The sequence below is a fragment of the Pezoporus wallicus genome, unplaced genomic scaffold (genome assembly GCF_028554395.1).
Source record: "Pezoporus wallicus isolate ANWC-B61680 ecotype Strahan unplaced genomic scaffold, APGP_CSIRO_Pwel_v1 contig_5418, whole genome shotgun sequence".
In the NCBI taxonomy this organism is placed as follows: domain Eukaryota; kingdom Metazoa; phylum Chordata; class Aves; order Psittaciformes; family Psittacidae; genus Pezoporus; species Pezoporus wallicus.
Genome location: NW_026640709.1, coordinates 2,364,066 through 2,383,021, shown reverse-complemented (window position 1 = coordinate 2,383,021; position 18,956 = coordinate 2,364,066). Strand labels below are relative to the sequence as shown.

General features: G+C 41.6%; 2 protein-coding genes across 3 annotated transcripts in view; one reads left to right on the top strand and one right to left on the bottom strand.

Annotated features, from left to right (window-relative positions):
- Positions 1-3,168, bottom strand: part of GPR176 (G protein-coupled receptor 176) — a 39,992-nt gene extending 36,824 nt beyond the window's left edge. Inside the window, exon 1 of the mRNA XM_057420101.1 lies at positions 2,584-3,168. Coding sequence (XP_057276084.1) covers positions 2,584-2,812 — 229 coding nt within the window. The 5' untranslated portion in view covers positions 2,813-3,168. The remainder of the gene's footprint in view (positions 1-2,583) is intronic.
- Positions 3,169-7,588: 4,420 nt separating this feature from the next.
- Positions 7,589-18,956, top strand: part of EIF2AK4 (eukaryotic translation initiation factor 2 alpha kinase 4) — a 38,196-nt gene continuing 26,828 nt past the window's right edge. For both annotated transcript variants that reach the window (XR_008973606.1, XM_057420211.1), the window contains exons 1-9: positions 7,589-7,792; positions 9,538-9,653; positions 10,848-10,950; positions 12,826-12,999; positions 14,961-15,041; positions 15,544-15,674; positions 16,493-16,608; positions 17,630-17,787; positions 18,164-18,699. Coding sequence is in view for 1 of the 2 variants with exons in the window: in XM_057420211.1 (XP_057276194.1) it covers positions 7,640-7,792; positions 9,538-9,653; positions 10,848-10,950; positions 12,826-12,999; positions 14,961-15,041; positions 15,544-15,674; positions 16,493-16,608; positions 17,630-17,787; positions 18,164-18,699 (1,568 nt within the window). In the remaining variant the exon portion in view is untranslated. The remainder of the gene's footprint in view (positions 7,793-9,537; positions 9,654-10,847; positions 10,951-12,825; positions 13,000-14,960; positions 15,042-15,543; positions 15,675-16,492; positions 16,609-17,629; positions 17,788-18,163; positions 18,700-18,956) is intronic.

The following is an 18,956-nucleotide window of genomic DNA, read 5'->3' as shown; positions in this document are numbered from 1 at the left end:
TGATGTATTGCAAAGTAAACAAACACAGTATAACGTGCATCTCTCTCACAACCATCACTATCACATCCTTCTGCACAGCAGGAACCAAAATTAAATTCACAACACCAACTATGATTCCCCCTCTTGTAGGACCTGGACCTCTTTGTGCTGTAGACTGCTGCTTATGTCAGACCCCAGTGTCCATTATCAAGACTAAGACATAGATGTTTGTTCCCTTTCAAGGCAGAAGTACAAATTATTTCTTCCTTTTAAAAGGGTAGTGCTGTTCTATCCAATAGCAAAGTGGCTTGGGCACACACTGACATTGTGGGAATGAGTAAGTTGCACAACCACCCAAACTAGAAAGCATTCAAATCCACCTCATTCTTTAGGAGGAAGGATAGTCCTAATTCCCCTTGAAGGGTTTCCCCTCTGCAAAGGCAAACTTGGGACTCACTGGACTATTTTGCAGCTCAGCTGAAGGGCTCACCTGACGGAGAAAAGAGCTGGACATCACCCACATTCTAAGGATCATGGCAGAGAACAAATGAAGAGGAAAACTTAAATAATGGCTTGTACAACCATAAGCATCAGGTGAATATCAAGTTCTTCCCCCTTCCTGATGCAGGAGATAGCATGCAGCACATGCACAAGCAAAACTTCTGCCACATATGAGGGTTGAGCATGCAGGCGCAGAAACCCTGAGACCTGGAGATCAAGACTTTAGCTTCTTCATGGCTTTGTTTCCATTCAGTAAAGGTGGAATAGAGATGATATGGGAAGTCGTGTAAAGATTCTTAAGTTTTAAGGTGTTACAATAGCACGTCTCATAAATATTGTCAAAATAGTGTTTCAGGACAGCAGGGAGACTGGAAAACAAGGCAGCTTGAAAAAAAAAAATTAAAACTGTTGTTTATCCCTGTAAACTCACGAGGCTTGCTGCTAACATTTGTCATTGGAATGCTGCATTTTCGTATTTTAAAAATACATCACTTCCTCTCCTGTTTTGCTCTTTCGTAGGCCTGGAGAAGCTACTGATCTGGAAGCTTCATCAACCTCCCAGCCATCCAACCTGCACATAAACCCTCTTTTCAGAGAGTTCACCTCTTGAAAGCAAACTGCAGGACTGCCAAACCATGACTTACAGTCATCTTGTAAAATTTATAGCTATGGTATTTGTTGACTGGTTGGTTAGTTTTCAAGAACTCCTGCTGCTGAAAGTATGATTACATCACAATGTCTGTTTTCTTCTTCAAATAAAACTGGAAGATCCATGCTCATGAAAGCAAGTCTGGACACATGACCCAGATATACGTTCTTATGGCTCAAACCCCAAAGAATGAAGAATATGAATGAATTCTGTCTTTTCTCATCTAATCTTGTTAGTTTTTAGGATGCTATCTGCTGGCTGTCATTTTGTGCCAGGCACTACCAAACACACTCAAAGAGAGCTCTTTCCCCACACCATCTATGTGCTAAATACAAAAAAAAACCATGAACCAAGAGGATTACCAGCACTGGGCAGAGGAATTGAGGCAAAAAGTCTGTGATTTACAGTAACAAGCAGTAAGCATACCACTGACTGTGCCCAATGCTGTTCCAAGACTATGCTTACCAACTTACTAGGAATTATTTGTGATGTTAAATATTGCCAAGAAGAAATTGATATTACAATTAATTACCATGACCACAGAAATGGATTTTAGCATTACTCAAGGTCAGAAAAAAACAAAAACAAATCTTTGATAAGAGCCAGTGACCATCAGTAAAGTCCTACTGAACTGTCCTAAGAGAGCTGGAGACTTTCTTTGTCAAGCCTTGTGTGAAAAGCCTCATAATTTCCAGTAACCAGCTTTAAATGATTTAGATAGTAGCAGCATTTTACTGAAACCCAACTTACTGATCTCCTTAACAGTACTAACTTGACTCACCAAAGGGCTTATTTTGCTTTTTGTAAGAAATGCATACGTATTCCTGATAAAACAACATGCTATAAGCATCGAGAAAGCAAATACACACATATCTGTAAAATTATTTGGCAATATATTACTAGTTTGCTACCCCATATCTAAAGTGTATGATTCCTACTTTAAAGGATAACAAATAGGCAAGATGGCAAGACTGCACATGGTTATATATTTTTACAGCATAAAGTACTTCCAAAGGATTAATTTAAAATCTGCAGGACACAAACACAGAATTTCTGCATTGTGAAACAGAAATTGAGTAAAACTTGTTTAAAACACTCCACACCCTATCTCTTTAGAGAACAGATCCCCCTACAGTTGAAACTAAAGGTGTAATAAATGCATTTAAATTTTGCCCATTTAAATTGTGATAGAAAAGTTTACAAAGTAATACATACGTATGTTGTACCAGTTCTCAGTTGTGATTAATAGAATTTTATAGTAATAGCTTTTACACATTAAAAAAAAAAAAAAGAAAAACAAAAGGAACATGAAATCATACAGCTGAGGGCCTAAAACACAGAAAGAAGGGTCACTACAGAAGGAAGTTATGCTGGTTACCATTTCGTCTGCAGTCCCTGGCCATAATGATACACAAACCACATCAACAAAAAAACTCCAGCCAACACTCACTCACCCAGCAAAGAGCCTACGAAGATGACGATTTGCACCGTGGTAGTGAAATGCCTGTAGGTCTGCTCCTCGCCGTGCTCCTCGCTCTCAGCAGCCCCAGCCTGGCTGCTGTTCCCACCCTGCCACACCATCTGCCCAGCCGAGGCGTTCCTCATCTCCAGGGCTCCGGTGACAGCCTGGTACGGGGGATGCTCGCTTTCATTCCTCGAAATCCAGCTTTTGTTGTACCCCATGGCGAAGGTCCTGCCTTCCTGCTGACACCTAATACACACAGGTTACCGAGCCCCTGGCTTCAGCGACTGACTGCAGCCCACGAGCAAAAAGGCACTTCTGAGGACAAAGCCCTGTCTCTAACACTTGGAGGCATCTTCACCGTATTTCTGTGTGCCAGAAAGCAGGGTTGGCTTTTCACGTATTCACTTTGTAAACTACGGTAACTGGTATAGGAAAACAGAAAAAGCAGGCTCCTCCTTGCGATTAGCTGTCCCATATTTCTTGCTTCACAATGCCACAGCGTTTCCTCAGCATAGCTTACTGCAATAAACGTGCATGAGAAAATCACAGTCCACACCGCAGCTCACCCCGCCAGAAGGTCGTCTCGCACCACAGCGTACACACTCGCAGGCACATGGACTTCCCATACACTGAAATCAGTCAGGAAAAGTTGATGGACCACAAGCGCTGTCCCCGCTCCGCTCTCTGCCCTGACGTTAGCTTTTCTCACAGCCCTGAGGGAGGAAGGACACCTTTTGCCCCGTGGCACATTTCCTAGCGCTCTCTTCTCTCCTGCCCACTCCTCCCGTGGTGACACACGACTCCGTCCCGCGTTCCTCCTCAGTCTGCGCGACACTGGACACCAAGAAGACCTTTATACGGAGCCTAGGGAAGCCAGTGACTGTTCAATGACTTCCGCTGCACTCCAGCTATTTCTCGGGTTAAATTAATTTGGTTTTGAACCCCAAGGCGGGGGGCACTCGAGCCTCCAACAAACCGAAAAGCCTCCGTACGATTCTGCGCGCCCCACTCTCAGCGCGCCCCACACCAAGCACGGCCGGCGGTAACACCCCTGCCCGTATATACGCCAACATCCCGGCCCAAGCACTCAACTACACTACCCCACCGCTCCACAGTGCGCAGACACCAAGCCCCACCGCCCGCAGGAGGCGGTGGCCTGGCCAGGCGGAGCCAAGCGGCCAGGGCGGATCGCCGATCTCCCACCTCCGCCACGCTTCCAGGAGGCGGAGGTGCCGCCATCACGTGGCCGCGGCAGCCAACGGGGCCGACATTTTGGCGGGCAGCGCGGTGGCGGGCGCAGCGCTGAGCAGGGCAGGGCGGTGCTGTGGGGAAGCTCTTTCTGTTCGTGTGGGCAGGCACCATCCGGAGTCCAGTGGTGCTATAGCATAGGTAAGTACCTCAGGAAAGAATTTCAAAAGGCAGTGCAGATTTATACGTGCTATTTGTTAAAATATTTTTAAATACATATTTTATCGGGTAAGCTTCTTTATAGGCATAGTAAATTTGGGTTTTAATTGTGCAAGAAGTATACCTGCATCCATATAGTGAGTACATATTTGAAGATTTTAGGTGGATGGTTAGTTAAGAAGCAGCAAAAGGCCTTTCAGGCATTGGCTGGCAATGTAGACATGCCCTCTGGAAGAGCAACTGCCCACCAGTATAACCCCTGCCCACCAAGGCTTTCAAGGACCCCACACTGATAGAATGTACTTCTGTGATCTATGTGCTGTCTCCTGTGATGTGGACTTGGATGATACAGGCAAGAGCCAAATGCTCTGCCATGGGTTCAGAGACGTGTGCTGACTACAGGGAAATGAAGGCTGCCACCACCCTATCACACTACAGGTGCTGCAGCCTCTACACTTGCAGCCTCCTCTGGGAGTGTAAATCTCCCAGCTCATTGCTCCAGGCTCTTTTCTGGTAATTCATCTCTCTTCCATGTTCACATCCTGACTCACTCCCCTGCTTTATCCTCTCACACCTGCTCACAAGCCATTCACTTTGTCCAGCCAGTCCCATCTTTTTCCCCACCTTACCCATGCAAAAGCCAGCAGCTATCACCCTGCTTTCCTCTCATCTTTTGTCTCCTAGGCCTCCCAAACTGTCTTCGTCTTTTCAGTCCCCCAGCATTCCTGTGGCCATTTTGGCCACTCTGACCTCCTGCCCACCTCCCAGCCACCTGCGAGGTGCTTTTCTTTACAGGACAGCCCCTTCCTTCAGTTTTTCCCTCTGGGTCCCTTCCCCACTCTCCTGCAGCTCACCAGGGGAGACTAACGTCCCCTCCCTATGCACAGGGGGAAGTGAAAGCGCACTATAACATCTCACATCATTAAATTTTAGTGGCTAGTATTAAATTTTAATGTGAGATATGAAAGTTTTGGAAGGGAAGTGTCTGTCGAGATGCACGTGTTTGGCGCAGGCAGACTCTTCAGTGGTGTTCACGGTACTCCAGGAGATCTGTGCAGAGTATTTGATTATCTTTTTTTCCCTAAATAATCTATTTTTGTTTCCTTTGTGCAGGTTTTCTCAAGGCTAGCTAGCCAAGCCACAGCCCTGAAAAAGGTGTCTCTTCCCCATCACCTGCCAAATTTTCACACTTGTGCTGGGGCACAAGACTTTTTAAAATAAATTATTGTGATTTTTTTTTTTTTTTAATTGTGAAGTTACTTGTCTCTGGCTGTCTTCTTGGAAACAATAAATCACTGTAGAAGAAATAAAGAGAGAAAAAAATAGCTTGGGGTAGACATCTGGTCTAGAACATTTCATCCCAACTGTTTAAAATTTTGCCAAGTCACAAAGAACAGGAACAGTGGGGGAGTTTTAACAATGCATAATGTTACCTGACCCTCCCATTGTTATGCAAACTGACACGGGGAAGTTTGCCATATGCTGGGCTGTGTGCCTCACACAACGTGCTTGGAAAGTATAAACTCATAATTTCTGTTAAAGAAAAATTTACAGAAGTTTCTTAATTATTTACTGCATCATATATTCAAATTGGCCATTCTTGCCATGTCTTTTGGTAGGAGACAAGATGAATCTGTGGCCTAGGTATTTTTATTTCTAGTCTTCACTACAGAGAAAACACCTAAACAAACTGATGGATGAAAAATACCCAACTGCACCCGTAGGTCAAATACAGCAGTTACTTCTAAGAAGATGCAAGAAACTTCAGTGGACAATTACAGTGCCCCAGGTCACCTGTGACTGTGCAAAAGGAGCTCTGTTGTGGTTAGGTAAATACTACAGAGCTTTGTTCATACCATCTCCCACAAAAAAAAAAGAAAAGAAACAAAAACATTACTAAGGGCACATTCCAGGCATTCCCAGATGTGGTGAGGAACAGAGAACAGTGACACAGTTGAAGATTTGTTTTTGTTAGATGCTAATGACATTATGAAACTACCAGTTATTATATTAGTTATGAACCCAGCTGGGAAACGTAAGAGTTTAAGTGAAATACAAAGATAAATGAAAGTATGCATTAACAAGATGTCAATTTCAGAGGGAGAAACTGAGGACTATAGAAACTACTCATTAGAGTAAGTCCCTCCTTAAGTGGTCTATTTAAAACAAGGAGTCTGTACTCCTAGGTCAGGGAGTAAAGATCACTAGAACTCCATTGGGAGAAACCTTGTAATTAAAGAGAAGCATAAGATTTTTTTTTTTCATGCAATTACAAAAGTAAAGAAAAATTGAGTCTATTATACTGAAACAGAGATCTAAAATACTGCAAGTATGTCTCTGAAACTTATGTTGTTTTCAATTCAGATGAGGGAATTTGATCTTTAGAAGACAGATAATGTAACTATTAGTGGGAATCCTGGTAGGGCAGAAGGAAAACAGTTCGTTCAGTTCCAGTGGACCACACTTGTTTCCTTCATTTCCTAACAAATGGAAGTACTGTGTATGGGTGCACAGTAGCAAACTACAGATTACTGCAGCATTTTTCTTTGCCTGGGGATTACACACCTAATCAATAAGCTTGTGTGTATGAATTTACTTAGAGGTTTTTCATTAAGATCCCAAAACTAAAGACTACATCTTGTGGCAATCCTTCTGCTCAGAAGTTGCCACATGCAGTGGCTGAAGAAAAACACATCTGCTTACCTAGCTTCGTGTTTGCAGTTCACCAAGGAAGAGGCTAAGGCTGTTCATGCTCAACCTCCCAGTAGTTGTTAAATTAATCATCAGTGAAAACATGTTGTAGTTTCCACATGAACTTGTATCCTGCCCCAGCTCTATATGAAATCCATTCCTAATTTTGTGGTTCTTTTTTTTTTTTCCCTTTGTAAATATTTCTCAAGGTGTATTTAAAAAAATCCGTGCAGTATTTGGTGCCTGTCTCTCTATTTGCAGATACATCTTGAGGCATATCTTGGGGAAGTTCAGACTGGACATTATGAAAAGGGTCTTCACCAAGAGGGTGGTTGGTCACCAGACTCCCCCAGGGAAGTGGTCACAGCTGCATGCCTGTCACTCAAGGAGTGTCTGGACAATGCTTTTACTTACATGGTTTAGTTTTAGATAGTCCTGCGCAGAGCAGGGAATTGGACTCGATAATCCTCATGGATCTCTTCCAACTCAAGATAATTTTACGATTCTCAGGCACTGCTGCTCTGGGCCTACGCAGCTAAGATGGTGCTTTTGCAGGAGGCAGATGGGACCATGGGTGGACACGAGTTATGCAACATGCCGCGGGCCCTCAGAGGGTGGCAGAGCCCCAGGAAAGCCGCCAAGAGTGGTCTTGTCTACAGCCCTGCACGGTCCGGGGCTAACGGAACACGGCCGGGGCAGCCGCCACCGCACCACACCAGGAACTGGTCCTGGCCTTCCCCGCAGCCACCGCTCCCGGATGCACCACAAGGCCCCGGCCGCACCACAAGGCCCCAGCCGCCCCATCTCCTCCTCCTCCTCCCCCCGTCGCCGCGGAGGCGGTGCCGGGGCGCGGCAGAGCGAGGCCTTCGCTGGGCCGGTTCCACTTCCACGCAGTGCGGTGGGGCTGTGCGCGATGGCTGCCTGCCGCTCACGCCCGGGAAGCTGACATGGCCCGGGCGAGCGGCGCCCAGCCGCTGCCTGTGCAGGTAGCCGCGGAGCCGCCGGAGAGCTACCAGCTGCGGCAGGAGAACGAGCTGCAGGTGTTGGAGTCCATCTACGGGCAGGACTTTAAGGATCTGCGGCAGAGCCAGGCCTGGAAGGTAGCGAGCGGGGCTCCCCTCGCCAGGCAGCTGCGAGCTCGGCGGCCTTGCCGCTGTTCTTCCTTAGCGCTTCCTGTGCCCATTAATCGTTAGAGCGCCAGGGCTCCGGCCTCCAGCGGCGAAGCAAGCAGAGTGAGCCCTCTTTCCCTGCGGGTTGCGGAGGGCGGTGGCGCTCCAGCTGGTGCCTGGTCCTCGTGTTTCTCGCCTGGCGCATCTTTCCTTTCTCTGCCTGGCCCTGGCCCTTCCCCGCTTCGGCAGACAGCCCTGTAACCGACTGCCTTTGCAGTTAATCCTCCAGATTGGTGCCTTCGCGCTGTAATTAATGTTGTGCATGTAACTTGCGTTTTAAATGAGATTCTTTAAACATTGCCACTTAATTCATCCTTTAACCAAGTGCATATCTGCTTAATTAGTTAATCTCATCCGTATATATGTTGCTAATCTTCACATATTTATTACATGCTGTGGTTTACTCAAACTGTGTCTTTTTAAATGAGAGCTTTCATATATTTCTGTTTGTTGTTTTGGGCTCTGTTTGTTTGTTTTATTACAATTAACTAATGCTCAGGTCTACTACTCGCTATTCTTTCACATTTCTGTGTCCACAATGTCTAATTGATATTTTTTTTCCAGCTGCATCTGTGGCACTGTTTTCCTGTACCTGGAGGTACTGATCATTCTTTTCAGTTCCCCAAGTTCACTGCTACTGGCCTATTTACATTCTTTTGTCTTCAGTTTCTACAAAATAGCCCCTGCTGTCTTTTTTTTCTGCCATAAACCTGAAGTTTAAATTCTTGCAAAACCTATACACAGACACACACATGGAGTTTGATACTAACACGGTAATTCGCTGGGTTTTCAGAAGTGTTGCACACCTCATTCCCTATTAAGTTCATACCTGATGTTCTCTTGACTTTACCTCTTCTTTTCCCTGATGGAAGGGAAATAGGAGTATAGTGACCGTCTTTTAACCTGTTTCAGTATTTGTTATTACATGTGGTCTTACTTCCCTGCCTGTTTGTCGTGTTAGTAAGGTCTGGGTTGTTTTGTTTTTTGAAGTCTTTAATACAAAATAAAAAGTTTAGAATGTTTATGTAGGCATGTATTACTTTATTCTGATTTTGAGTAGGCAGTTGAACAGCGGGGGGGGGGGGGGGGGAGGGCTTGCTAAAATTCTGTTTCATTGTTTCATTCCAAACCCAAAAATATAAATGCAAAATATTACTCTGCATTTGTTTGACCACACAAGGTGTATATATATGTGATGTTACAGTCTATTGCCATGTGAGAAAGTAAAATACCGACTGGTGTTTGCTAGTGATCCAAAACAAACACAAAAGAAACAATATTGTTCTTATAATGAATGCTTTAATTAGTGATATTCCGTAAGTAAACCATTTTTTAATTTTTTTTCCTACTACTAGCCTACAGTAAGCAGAATACAAGGGGTTTGTTATAAAATGCTCAGTCTGAATCTTCTAATAACTAACTACACTTCTCTGAGAAAGTTCTAAAAATATGTTGGATAAAATATGATAAACAATCAGTGAACCAGTTCACTCTCATTGAGCAGTATCAATACTGCTATGTATTGATAATGTACTGCTATGTATTAATGTATTTTTTTCTCAGTTTGGATGGTCTAACCTGAATTCTGTCATAATACAGGTTTTGAGAGTTGTGTGCTGTCATTAAAACGAAACCAGAAAAGCTTTTTAAATCTAAAATTTTGTTTTCCATTTCAGGTGCAACAACCTCCTGAAATTAATTTAGTTCTACGTCCTCAGGGATTGACTGGTGATAATGAAGTATATGCCAAAGTTGACCTGTGGGTCAAGTGTCCACATACTTACCCTGATACGTGAGCAAACATTAAAATCTTAACTTTTTTTTTTTTTCCTCTGAACATTTTCCTCTGTTTTCCATAGTAAAGTGTAAATTGGAAAAACATGTAGTTCATTCATCGCTCTCCTCCTGGCTTTCTACATGTCAGTATTTATTAAGCCTGTGATATTTTATAATAGGCAACTATAAAATTTGGCACCTGAATTGGATGTGCTCTTTTGTGCAATGGAGAATTATATGGGTGCATTTACCAGTGCATGACCGCAGCCCCAGTTTGTAGCTTGGAGAGACATAAACAGAGGTGTATACCTGCTAGCATCTTAGTGGCCTTTTTAAACTGAGCTCGTAACCTGCTGAAAGAAGGATTGAATCTTCGTTTTTAAGCAGTCTGCTGTCTCAGTTATATGTGGGGTTCCTGTTTTCTGGTGGATTAACCTTTTGGAAGAGTTCTCACTAGAGAATGTAAAAACAACTGCAGGTGATCAGCTCCCTCTCAGCATTTGGGTTGCAAAGTAATTTCTGAGTTAAATGATGCTCTGTGCCCCATTTCCTTTAGTCCTTATGCCACCAATTATGTCCGAAGCCTGTCTATCTCCCTTTGGCCCATCCATTTGTGCTGTGGCATGAGTGGTACACTAGGGAAATGCTATTCCTTACCAAGTGTTAGCTCAGTTATACCCTGTAACACAGTGACATGGTTTAGTGGTGGATTGTCAGTCCTGAGGTAAAGCTAGGACTTGATGACCTTAAAGGTCTTTTCCAACCTAGTTGATTCTGTGATTCTATAGGACATAACAGCCACTCTAATTTCTTTTTTTTTTTTTTAATTTAACATATCATAGTTACAGGTGTTTTATTTTAAACATTTTTTAAATTTGGTTGTTACTTATTTAATGCATATATTTCTTTAGGTTTATGTAACCTTTATAGTGGTGATAAATAAAGAGTATGCAGGGTTTCTTTGGTAGTTCTTCTTGTTAACTGACAGGTAATCTGCAGCCAGAAAATTTGATGGTAAGGAATATAAAAATGTATTTCTGGCTTTATATTGTATATGCAATATTTATATACTGCTTATTTGAGTATTGACTAATTGCCAAGTGACTATGAACTCCATTCCTTTTCCTTCACCCATTTTTATCAAAAATATTGCTTTTTAGACTCAATTTTTCTAGTGCAGACATTCAGTGTTCTGTTGCTTGTCCTCCAGTGTCCCTGAAATACAGCTAAAAAATTCAAAAGGCTTGTCAAATGAGAAAATAAATGAATTAAAATCCAGCCTAGCTGAACTGGCAAAACAGCGTTGCGGAGAGGTAAGAGCTTTTAAATTCCTTGAGAAATACAGTCTGGACCCTAAATAGTTCTAAATACGTGTGTGGTATAATATAATGGAATGCATCCACATTGGAAGCTTAAGTTGTAATGCTCCTAAGGAAGGAGAGACTTAATTTCTTTTAAAGGATGTTTCTAATTAATGGAAGTTCCGAATAAACAGGATGTTAAAATACAGTGGATGTTGTAACTAGTGCAAATTTTATCCCTGTTGAAAAGCAGATGTAAAAGTTCATGTTATTCTTGGGGTTATGTCACTGTATGAAAAGCAATACTAACTATAAAAGTGAGAGCTTTCTGCACTTTCCAGATTCATTTGAATATTGTAAGTGGCTATACCTGTTTAAGCTGACAGCAGACATGGGGAATTTTTCAGTGTGTTTTTGTTCATCTAATGCTGAACTGAGACCATCGTTCTAACATCAGGTTAACAGTGACCTCTGTGGCTGTAGCGCAGTCACTCTGTGCCATTGTGCCTTTTTTTCTACTGTTTTTAGGAATAGTAATACTTGACTACACCCCTCTCTCCCTGGTTTGATTTCTGACCTTATTAAAGGGAGCTACAAATGTGTTGTATGTTTTCCTAATGTCAGTTTTCCAAAGCAAGAATCGTGCTTGCTCCAGCAATGTGTAGATACAATTGTAAGTTCCATGTATTATGATACGCATTTTTGATGAATAACGTATGTGCAGTTCTGAAGCACCTTCTCTGGAAGGGAAAGGGAGACAACTGTTTTCTCTGCCTGGACAGGTATTCTTTGTTGAAGAGTATTCTGCAGTATGGAAAACTTGAAAATACCTCAGTTGCTGTCAAATGGAATAGTAGATTGTTTGGGGTTTTGATTATTGGGATTCCTCCTTTTTTTTTTTTTTTTTTAAAATACACGTGAGCGCATGCCTGATTGCCTTGCCTTCTGAATAGTAACCTAGGAAAGGTATTTTGGTTTGCACATGTCAGGTGTATGCATACTGTGCTATTCTTCGTATTCTGAATTATCTCCTGGCTTCATTCTTACTTTTAAGCAGGGGATTTAGTGTTTGAGAATCTTCTAAATGTCAGCCTGTTACAGGCAGATGGTACATTTAGTTTGGCTGTTCTCCCATGTATACATGCAAATCCTGCTCAATGCTGCTGCTGGCTGGTGGGATGCATCTTTCTGATGCACTATTCTGGAGATGCAATGGTCTATTAGCACTATGGATTGCTTGAAATACTGAAGGCGTGCTGCTAGACTGATGAAAGCTTAAGCCCTGACGTGCATACCCTGATAGTGCATACCCATTTCAAGTAACAGTAACTGAAAATTTATTCCAACATTGCAAACCACGTAGCAGAATTCAGCCGAGTTTTAAGTGCAGCTCTTACTTCCAGGGAGTGGTTTTATGAATGTGGAATGCCTTAAGTGGTTGTACAGTTCCAAATGCGGGGGCTGACTTACAGAGGATGGATTAGATTTCACATTAGCAGTGAAATAAGTAATTATTTCACAAGTAATAAGCAGCAGAAACAGTAATAGACAATTGCAGAGGTTTTATCCTGTTGTCACTTGCATGTCATAAACGTATCTTTGGAAAAAAATGAAAGAATATTTTTAAGAAAAAGATGGTGTTTCAAGTTGGTTGTCTTTCAGTATTTTTTCTCCTCTTTGCTAATGTGGTCAGGGATTTTTCATGTTACTGTCTATTAATAAATAGTTCTGCCAAAAAAACCTGAAATGTAGTAAATTTGGGCTGATAAGTAACAAAATCAGCAGTCATACTGCTGTTGTGTGGCTTCTTCAAGTTGGGTGTTATTTTACTATGTGATCTACTTGTTCTTTGAACTCTGCATGTCATTCATCTTTATTTTCTTTCAGGTGATGATATTTGAACTTGCTGATCATATACAGTCATTTCTCAGTGAGTATAATAAACCACCCTCCAAGTCTTTTCATGAAGAAATGTTAAAAAATCATCAAAAAGAACGAGAAAGACTGGCTCAGGAGGAATTGCGCAGGGCACAGGAAGTTAAGAGAAGAGAAGAGCAGGAGGTAAGAGAAATTGAAAGTACGAATAACCCTGTATTCTTAAAATAATCACAGTTTTCTTGTGGGTTTTAAAACTGGGGGTTTTAATGAATTACTAAATTCTCAGACCTGTCAGTATGAGCTGATCAATATGTACTGTATGAACTATTTGCTGCTGCAATTGTAACACTTTAATGATGTAGTTTTAACCCTGAGAAATTTTTATGCCTGAAACAAACCTAATTGTTGATTCCTGATCCTATGAAAATAACTTTTAAAGAGGTGCTTATACGAAAGTGTAATCAAATGTATAAATTGTGTTCCATCTTAAACTAGGATGTATTAGCCAGACAGATTATAGAATCATAGGATAGTTAGGGTTGGAAAGGACCTTAAGATCATCTCGTTCCAACCCCCCTGCCATGGGCAGGGACACCTCACACTAAACCATGTCACCCAAGGTTCCGTCTAACCTGGCCTTGAACACTGCCAGGGATGGAGCATTCATAGCTTCCCTGGGCAACCTATTCCAGTGCCCCACCACCGTTACAGTAAAGAACTTCCTCCTTATATCCAGTCTAAACTTACCCTGTTTAAGTTTGAACCCATTACCCCTTGTCCTATCACTACAGCCCCTAATGAAGAGTCCGTCCCCAGCATCCTTATAGGCCCCCTTCAGATACTGGAAAGCCAGCAGCCTCCACGCAGCCTTCTCTTCTCCAGGCTGAATAGCCCCAACTTTCTCAGTCCGTCTTCATACGCGAGGTGCTCCAGTCCCCTGATCATCCTCGTGGCCCTCCTCTGGACTTGTTCCAACAGTTCCATGTTCTTTTTATGTAGAGGACACCAAAACTGCACACAGTACTCCAAGTAAGTTCTCACGAGAGTAGAGTAGAGGGACAGGATCACCTCCTTTGACCTGCTGGTCACGATCCTTTTGTTGCAGCCCAGGATATGGTTGGCTTTCTGGGCTGCGAGTGCACTCTGAAGCCTGCTCATGTTAAGTTTCTCATCAACCAACACCCCCAAGTCCTTCTCCACAGGGCTGCTCTGAATCTCTTTTCTGCCCAACCAGTCTCTTTTCTGCCCAACCAATCTCTTTTCTGCCCAATCCCAGGTATGCCTGCAATTGCTCAACCCAGGTGTAGGACCTTGCACTTGGCATGGTTAAACTTCATAAAGTTGGCATCAGCCCACCTCACAATATGTCAAGGTCCCTCTGGATGGCATTCCTTCCCTCCAGCGTATCAACCGAACCACACAGCTTGGTGTCATCAGCAAACTTGCTGAGGGCGCACTCAATCCCACAGTCCATGTCACCATCAAAGATGTTGAACAAGACTGGTCCCAACATCGATCCCTGAGGGACATCACTCATTACTGGTATCCAGCTGGACATTGAGCCATTGACCAGAACTCTGCGTGTGGCCGTCTAGCCAGTTCTTTATAGATGAGTAATCATACCTTCCTTCAGCCATAGGGTGACTGGAATGTTCACTATGACAAACTTGTCCAGAGAACAATAAATTTAGTCTAAAGAGACCTTGGATCCACATACGTTCCTCATTAGAAATAAGGGAATTCATCTAAGTGTCACAGAGATTACCAATGTGGAGTCTCCACACTGTGGGAATATGGGTAGGATAGCTCTTGTTCTGAGAAAAATGTTTTTGCTTATTCCATTGTCTCTCTGGTATGTGAAAGTTTAGTGTTGGGTCTGTCAGTCGAAGTAATTTTCTTTTGTCTACAACTCCAGTCTCCTATACCATGCAATTGATGCTTTTAAATTAGCTCTCCTGAGAAAGTTGACTTCTAATTTTTTTTTTTTTTTTTTTACTCTTGTGAGATCCTCCAGCCCTCTTTTACACTGTTGAAAAATAAGCATCAGCTTTTTTTTGTTTGTTTTTTTAATTATACCAGGGTAAGGTTAGCAGTTGCATTGCATGTGCTGTTTGCATCTCTAACAACACCAAAATTCATTTCAGCAACGTGAAATCCTTAACGAGATTCAGAGAAGGGAGGAAGAGAAAAGAGAAGAAAGAAAAAAGAAAGAGATTGCCAAACAGGTATTCTTTCTAAGCAGGCATGCAAAAACCATTGCAACAATGTCTTGTCAATACCATAACATCCGCTTATAGAAGCTTGGAAGATTTACAAGACTGAATTGTCCTGGGCATCTTTTCTCATCCAGTGCGTCTGATAGATCTAGGTTAAAATATGTTCTTGATTATATGGAGTTTATTTCCAGAATAAAATCAACTGCAAGGGAAAATAGTTTAATATATTAGCATCTTAAGTGTACTGAAATGGATGTTTTCAAACAGACATATAAAAAAGATAGCATATTAATGTCTCTGCTTTCGTTACAAAGAATCTTTTTGCCTGTGGACAGTGCTTAAATGTACTTTCTGAATCTCGGCACTTCTTCCAGAGCCTCATATGTACATTTATATTATGAAAACCTGTTTCTTCTGGGATTTGGGTGGCTTTAAAGAATAATAGTCAAGTATTCACATATTTTGAGGAGAGGAGCTGTTCCTATTACTTGGTGTTTTTCCTGATTTATAGGAACGTTTGGAAGTAGCTGCTCTGACATGTCAAGAAAATTCTCACAAGAGAGTTGCTTCACGTTTAAATGGGAGCTCTTTGGAACATGGAGTAAATAATAAGCACCGACCAAATTCAGCTGGACGTTCAAAGTGAGTATGTCAGTTTGCATGTAGATTTTTCCTTTTCCTCCCAAACATTAGATTTCAAAGTGAAATTTGAAGGCAAGAGAGTACTGTGTCAGATTACTCAGTTATTTGTTTTGTTGTTGTGTCATCCCCTCTCCTCCACACTTATTTTGGCATGCTTTAATTCATGTGCTATTGGATAACTTGAGAACTTTCCAATTAAGAGAGTCAACTTGGCCCTTAATTTAACATAGTATTTGGCAAGCATTGGAAAGCATATTCAGAACATACTTAGTTTCTTAAAAGTATGCAATATGTTGCCAGTTGAAGAAAAAAGAAAAATTTTAAATCAATTAATGAAGGTTTTGGAATAGCACAATAAATTAAAGCTTATATTCACCTCAAAGCATGTGCAAGTGTAAAGTTCCCTGTCAGAGAACCGGATAATGCTAATTGCTTTTGCAGAGTAACTTATTGGAGGGAAATTGGAGTTGCTGGAGGGTTCTTTTGCTGGTACATAACTCATCTAGATTAGGGCTGGTGATGATACAGGTAGGCTGGGGGCTTTGGTTTTCTTTTGTTCGTTTGTTTCTGGTTTTTTTTACTGCCACTTCCCCCCCAGGCTTAAAATATAGAGCTCAGCATGATGTGGCTGCTAAAATGCTGCATTTCTAAACATATATCTTTGCAGTAACTCGCTTAGTATTTTTGAAATTAATGGATATTATTGGATGCAAGTCTCAGAAACCTAATCCTCTTGCAGATTTGATATCTTTAGGGGCTAGGGACTGCAACAGTGTTATCTTTTTGAGTTGGAGAAAAACGTTGTGTTCACATTGCAGACGAGAACGCCAGCTTTCTGTTAGTAATAATGAGGAGTCCCCTGGAAATCACGAAGTTTTGAACTTCAGCACGAGTGGTGCTGGACAGTTTATTGTCCATAAAGGAAAATGTCTGGGTAAGCAAAATTACAATTGCAGCTTCAAATACTGGGCTTGGGGCTGTTGTTTTATTGTTGTTGGATTTTTTTGTTTGGGATTTTTTTGAGAGGGCGAACTTACACAATGTTGGTGCCTACAAGTAGCAAGGATGGAGAGAATCTTGTGGATTGTGAAATGTCACAGCCAAGAGTGGGAGCAATAAGAAAAGTTACTTTGTGGTAAATATTTTATATTTTCTTATGACTGTTTTAAGTAAAGATGTGCTACTTCAGATACAATTGCATAACTGAATAGCCATACCAAAAAAACCCACCCATCTTCTCAATATTTTATCCTCTCTCCATAATTAAAATAATACTGAAAACTATTTGCTTTTAAATTTAAATAGCTAGGTTGTCAGATAAAAATGGCTACCAAGCAAGAAGTCATTTAGCTTTCAGTAACATGTGAAACCAATAATAAGCACAGGGCTAGAAATGCATACTTGCTCTTCTCCTATTGTTGCTAATAGCAGTGCCATCAAAGCAGGAGATATAGCAAAAAAATTAAAATACAATGATAGGAGACTCAGAGCTGAAAGGCCTCCATGAAATGCCCATATGAATGGACCATCAAATGTTTTTATTGTTTGTTTTCAATATAGCACTTCCTCAGTGGTAGGATGAGCAGCCTGGAAGTCTCTGGAGTAAAGGGAATTTTATTTTGTAGCTTGAGGATGTTGCTGTGTATAGAGCTTGGCATTTGCTCGGCAGGAATAACATTTATTAAAACCTGAAATTCTTTAAAATGTGCAGCAATTTTTTGCCAATATACTGTTCCTTTCATCTGACTACTGCTACATATCATTCAGTGTCATCAGACCTGGTGTTTTCCTTACCTACCATGTAGGTATGGATCTTGTTCAATTGTAAGTCAGTTTGGGTTTCTGAAACTGTAGAAAGTGGGCTTAATGGTGTTTATTTAGCATTTGCAGGAGTTCTTGGCAGATCTTAGAAACAAAAGAAGCCCTGTTCCTCTTCTCTCTCTTTCCATGTATAGGCAAGGATGAACAGCTTGGTAAATCGGTGTACAATGCCTTGGAAATTCGCAGTGGAGACTTTGTTTTAATATATGAGTGGGTTCTCCACTGGCAAAAAAAGGTGGGAAGATTTCTTACAGTGCATGAAATGGAAAAGATTGAGAAGTGTAAGAAACAGGTAATGCCCATATTTTGCATTTGACTTAATAAAGGTTTAAGTGGGGTTCTCTGCTTTTCTGTTGGCAGCTAGTTTATGTTAAACTTGAGAGGGTGGTGTGGCGATGGGTTTGCGGATGTTGGTGTTTAGAGTATCTGTACCACAGAAGAAGATGGGTATTCAGGAGTTACAATAACATAAATGCAAGAACATGTATTTGTTAATATGCATAAATAACATAATAAAAAATTAGTATCAAGCCTACCTGGCAGAAACCAAAGTTATTCTTGTCCCTTGTATACAATACTTCCTTTTTCAAAAATGATGAGAATATACTGTATTTTGTATGTTACGTATTTTAGTAGTAATGTGTTCATGATATGTTTTTCTCTAACAGCTTCAGGGTGCAGAAACAGAGTTCAGCTCACTAACGAAGCTAAGTCACCCAAACATAGTGCATTATAAATGTATGAACCTTAAAGAACGGGACGATTCAATTGTGGTGGACATTTTAGTGGAGCATGTAAGTGGTTGCAGCCTTTCTACGTACTTACACAAAGAGACTCCAGTTCCAGTTGAGCAGTTGCGCCATTATGTGACCCAGATCTTGTCAGCTCTCGACTACTTGCACAATAATTCAGTAGTACACAAATTTCTCTGTGCTTCCAGTATTTTGGTAGATGCTGAAGGAAATGTCAAGGTGACAGACTACAGCATTTCCAAGCGCTTAGCTGATATCTGCAAAGCAGACATTTTTGAGCAAACCAAAGTTCATTTTAGTGATAATGGTCTTCCCAGCAAACCTGGAAAAAAAGGAGATGTGTGGAGTCTGGGCTTGCTTCTGCTTTCACTCAGCCAGGGCCAAGAAACCAAGGAATTTCCAGTTGCTGTTCCTACCACTTTACCTGCTGACTTCCAGGACTTTCTGGGAAGGTATGTTTGTTGCATTCCTGTGTCTTTTGGTTTCTGTTGTTGTTATTTTTTTTTTAAGACTTGGATGTTTTTTTGAAAGAACAACTAGATCCCCCTGTGTCACTAGTTAAAATTTGTAGAGGAGAGGTAATTGCTCCTTCACAGCTAAAGCAGCTAATCTGGGATTTGGGAGAACAAGTCCGGTGCTCTTTTATTCTTTGCCTTGCTGCCATGTTTATGTGCCATGATGGGTAAGTAATTTAATCTGTCTTTGCTTC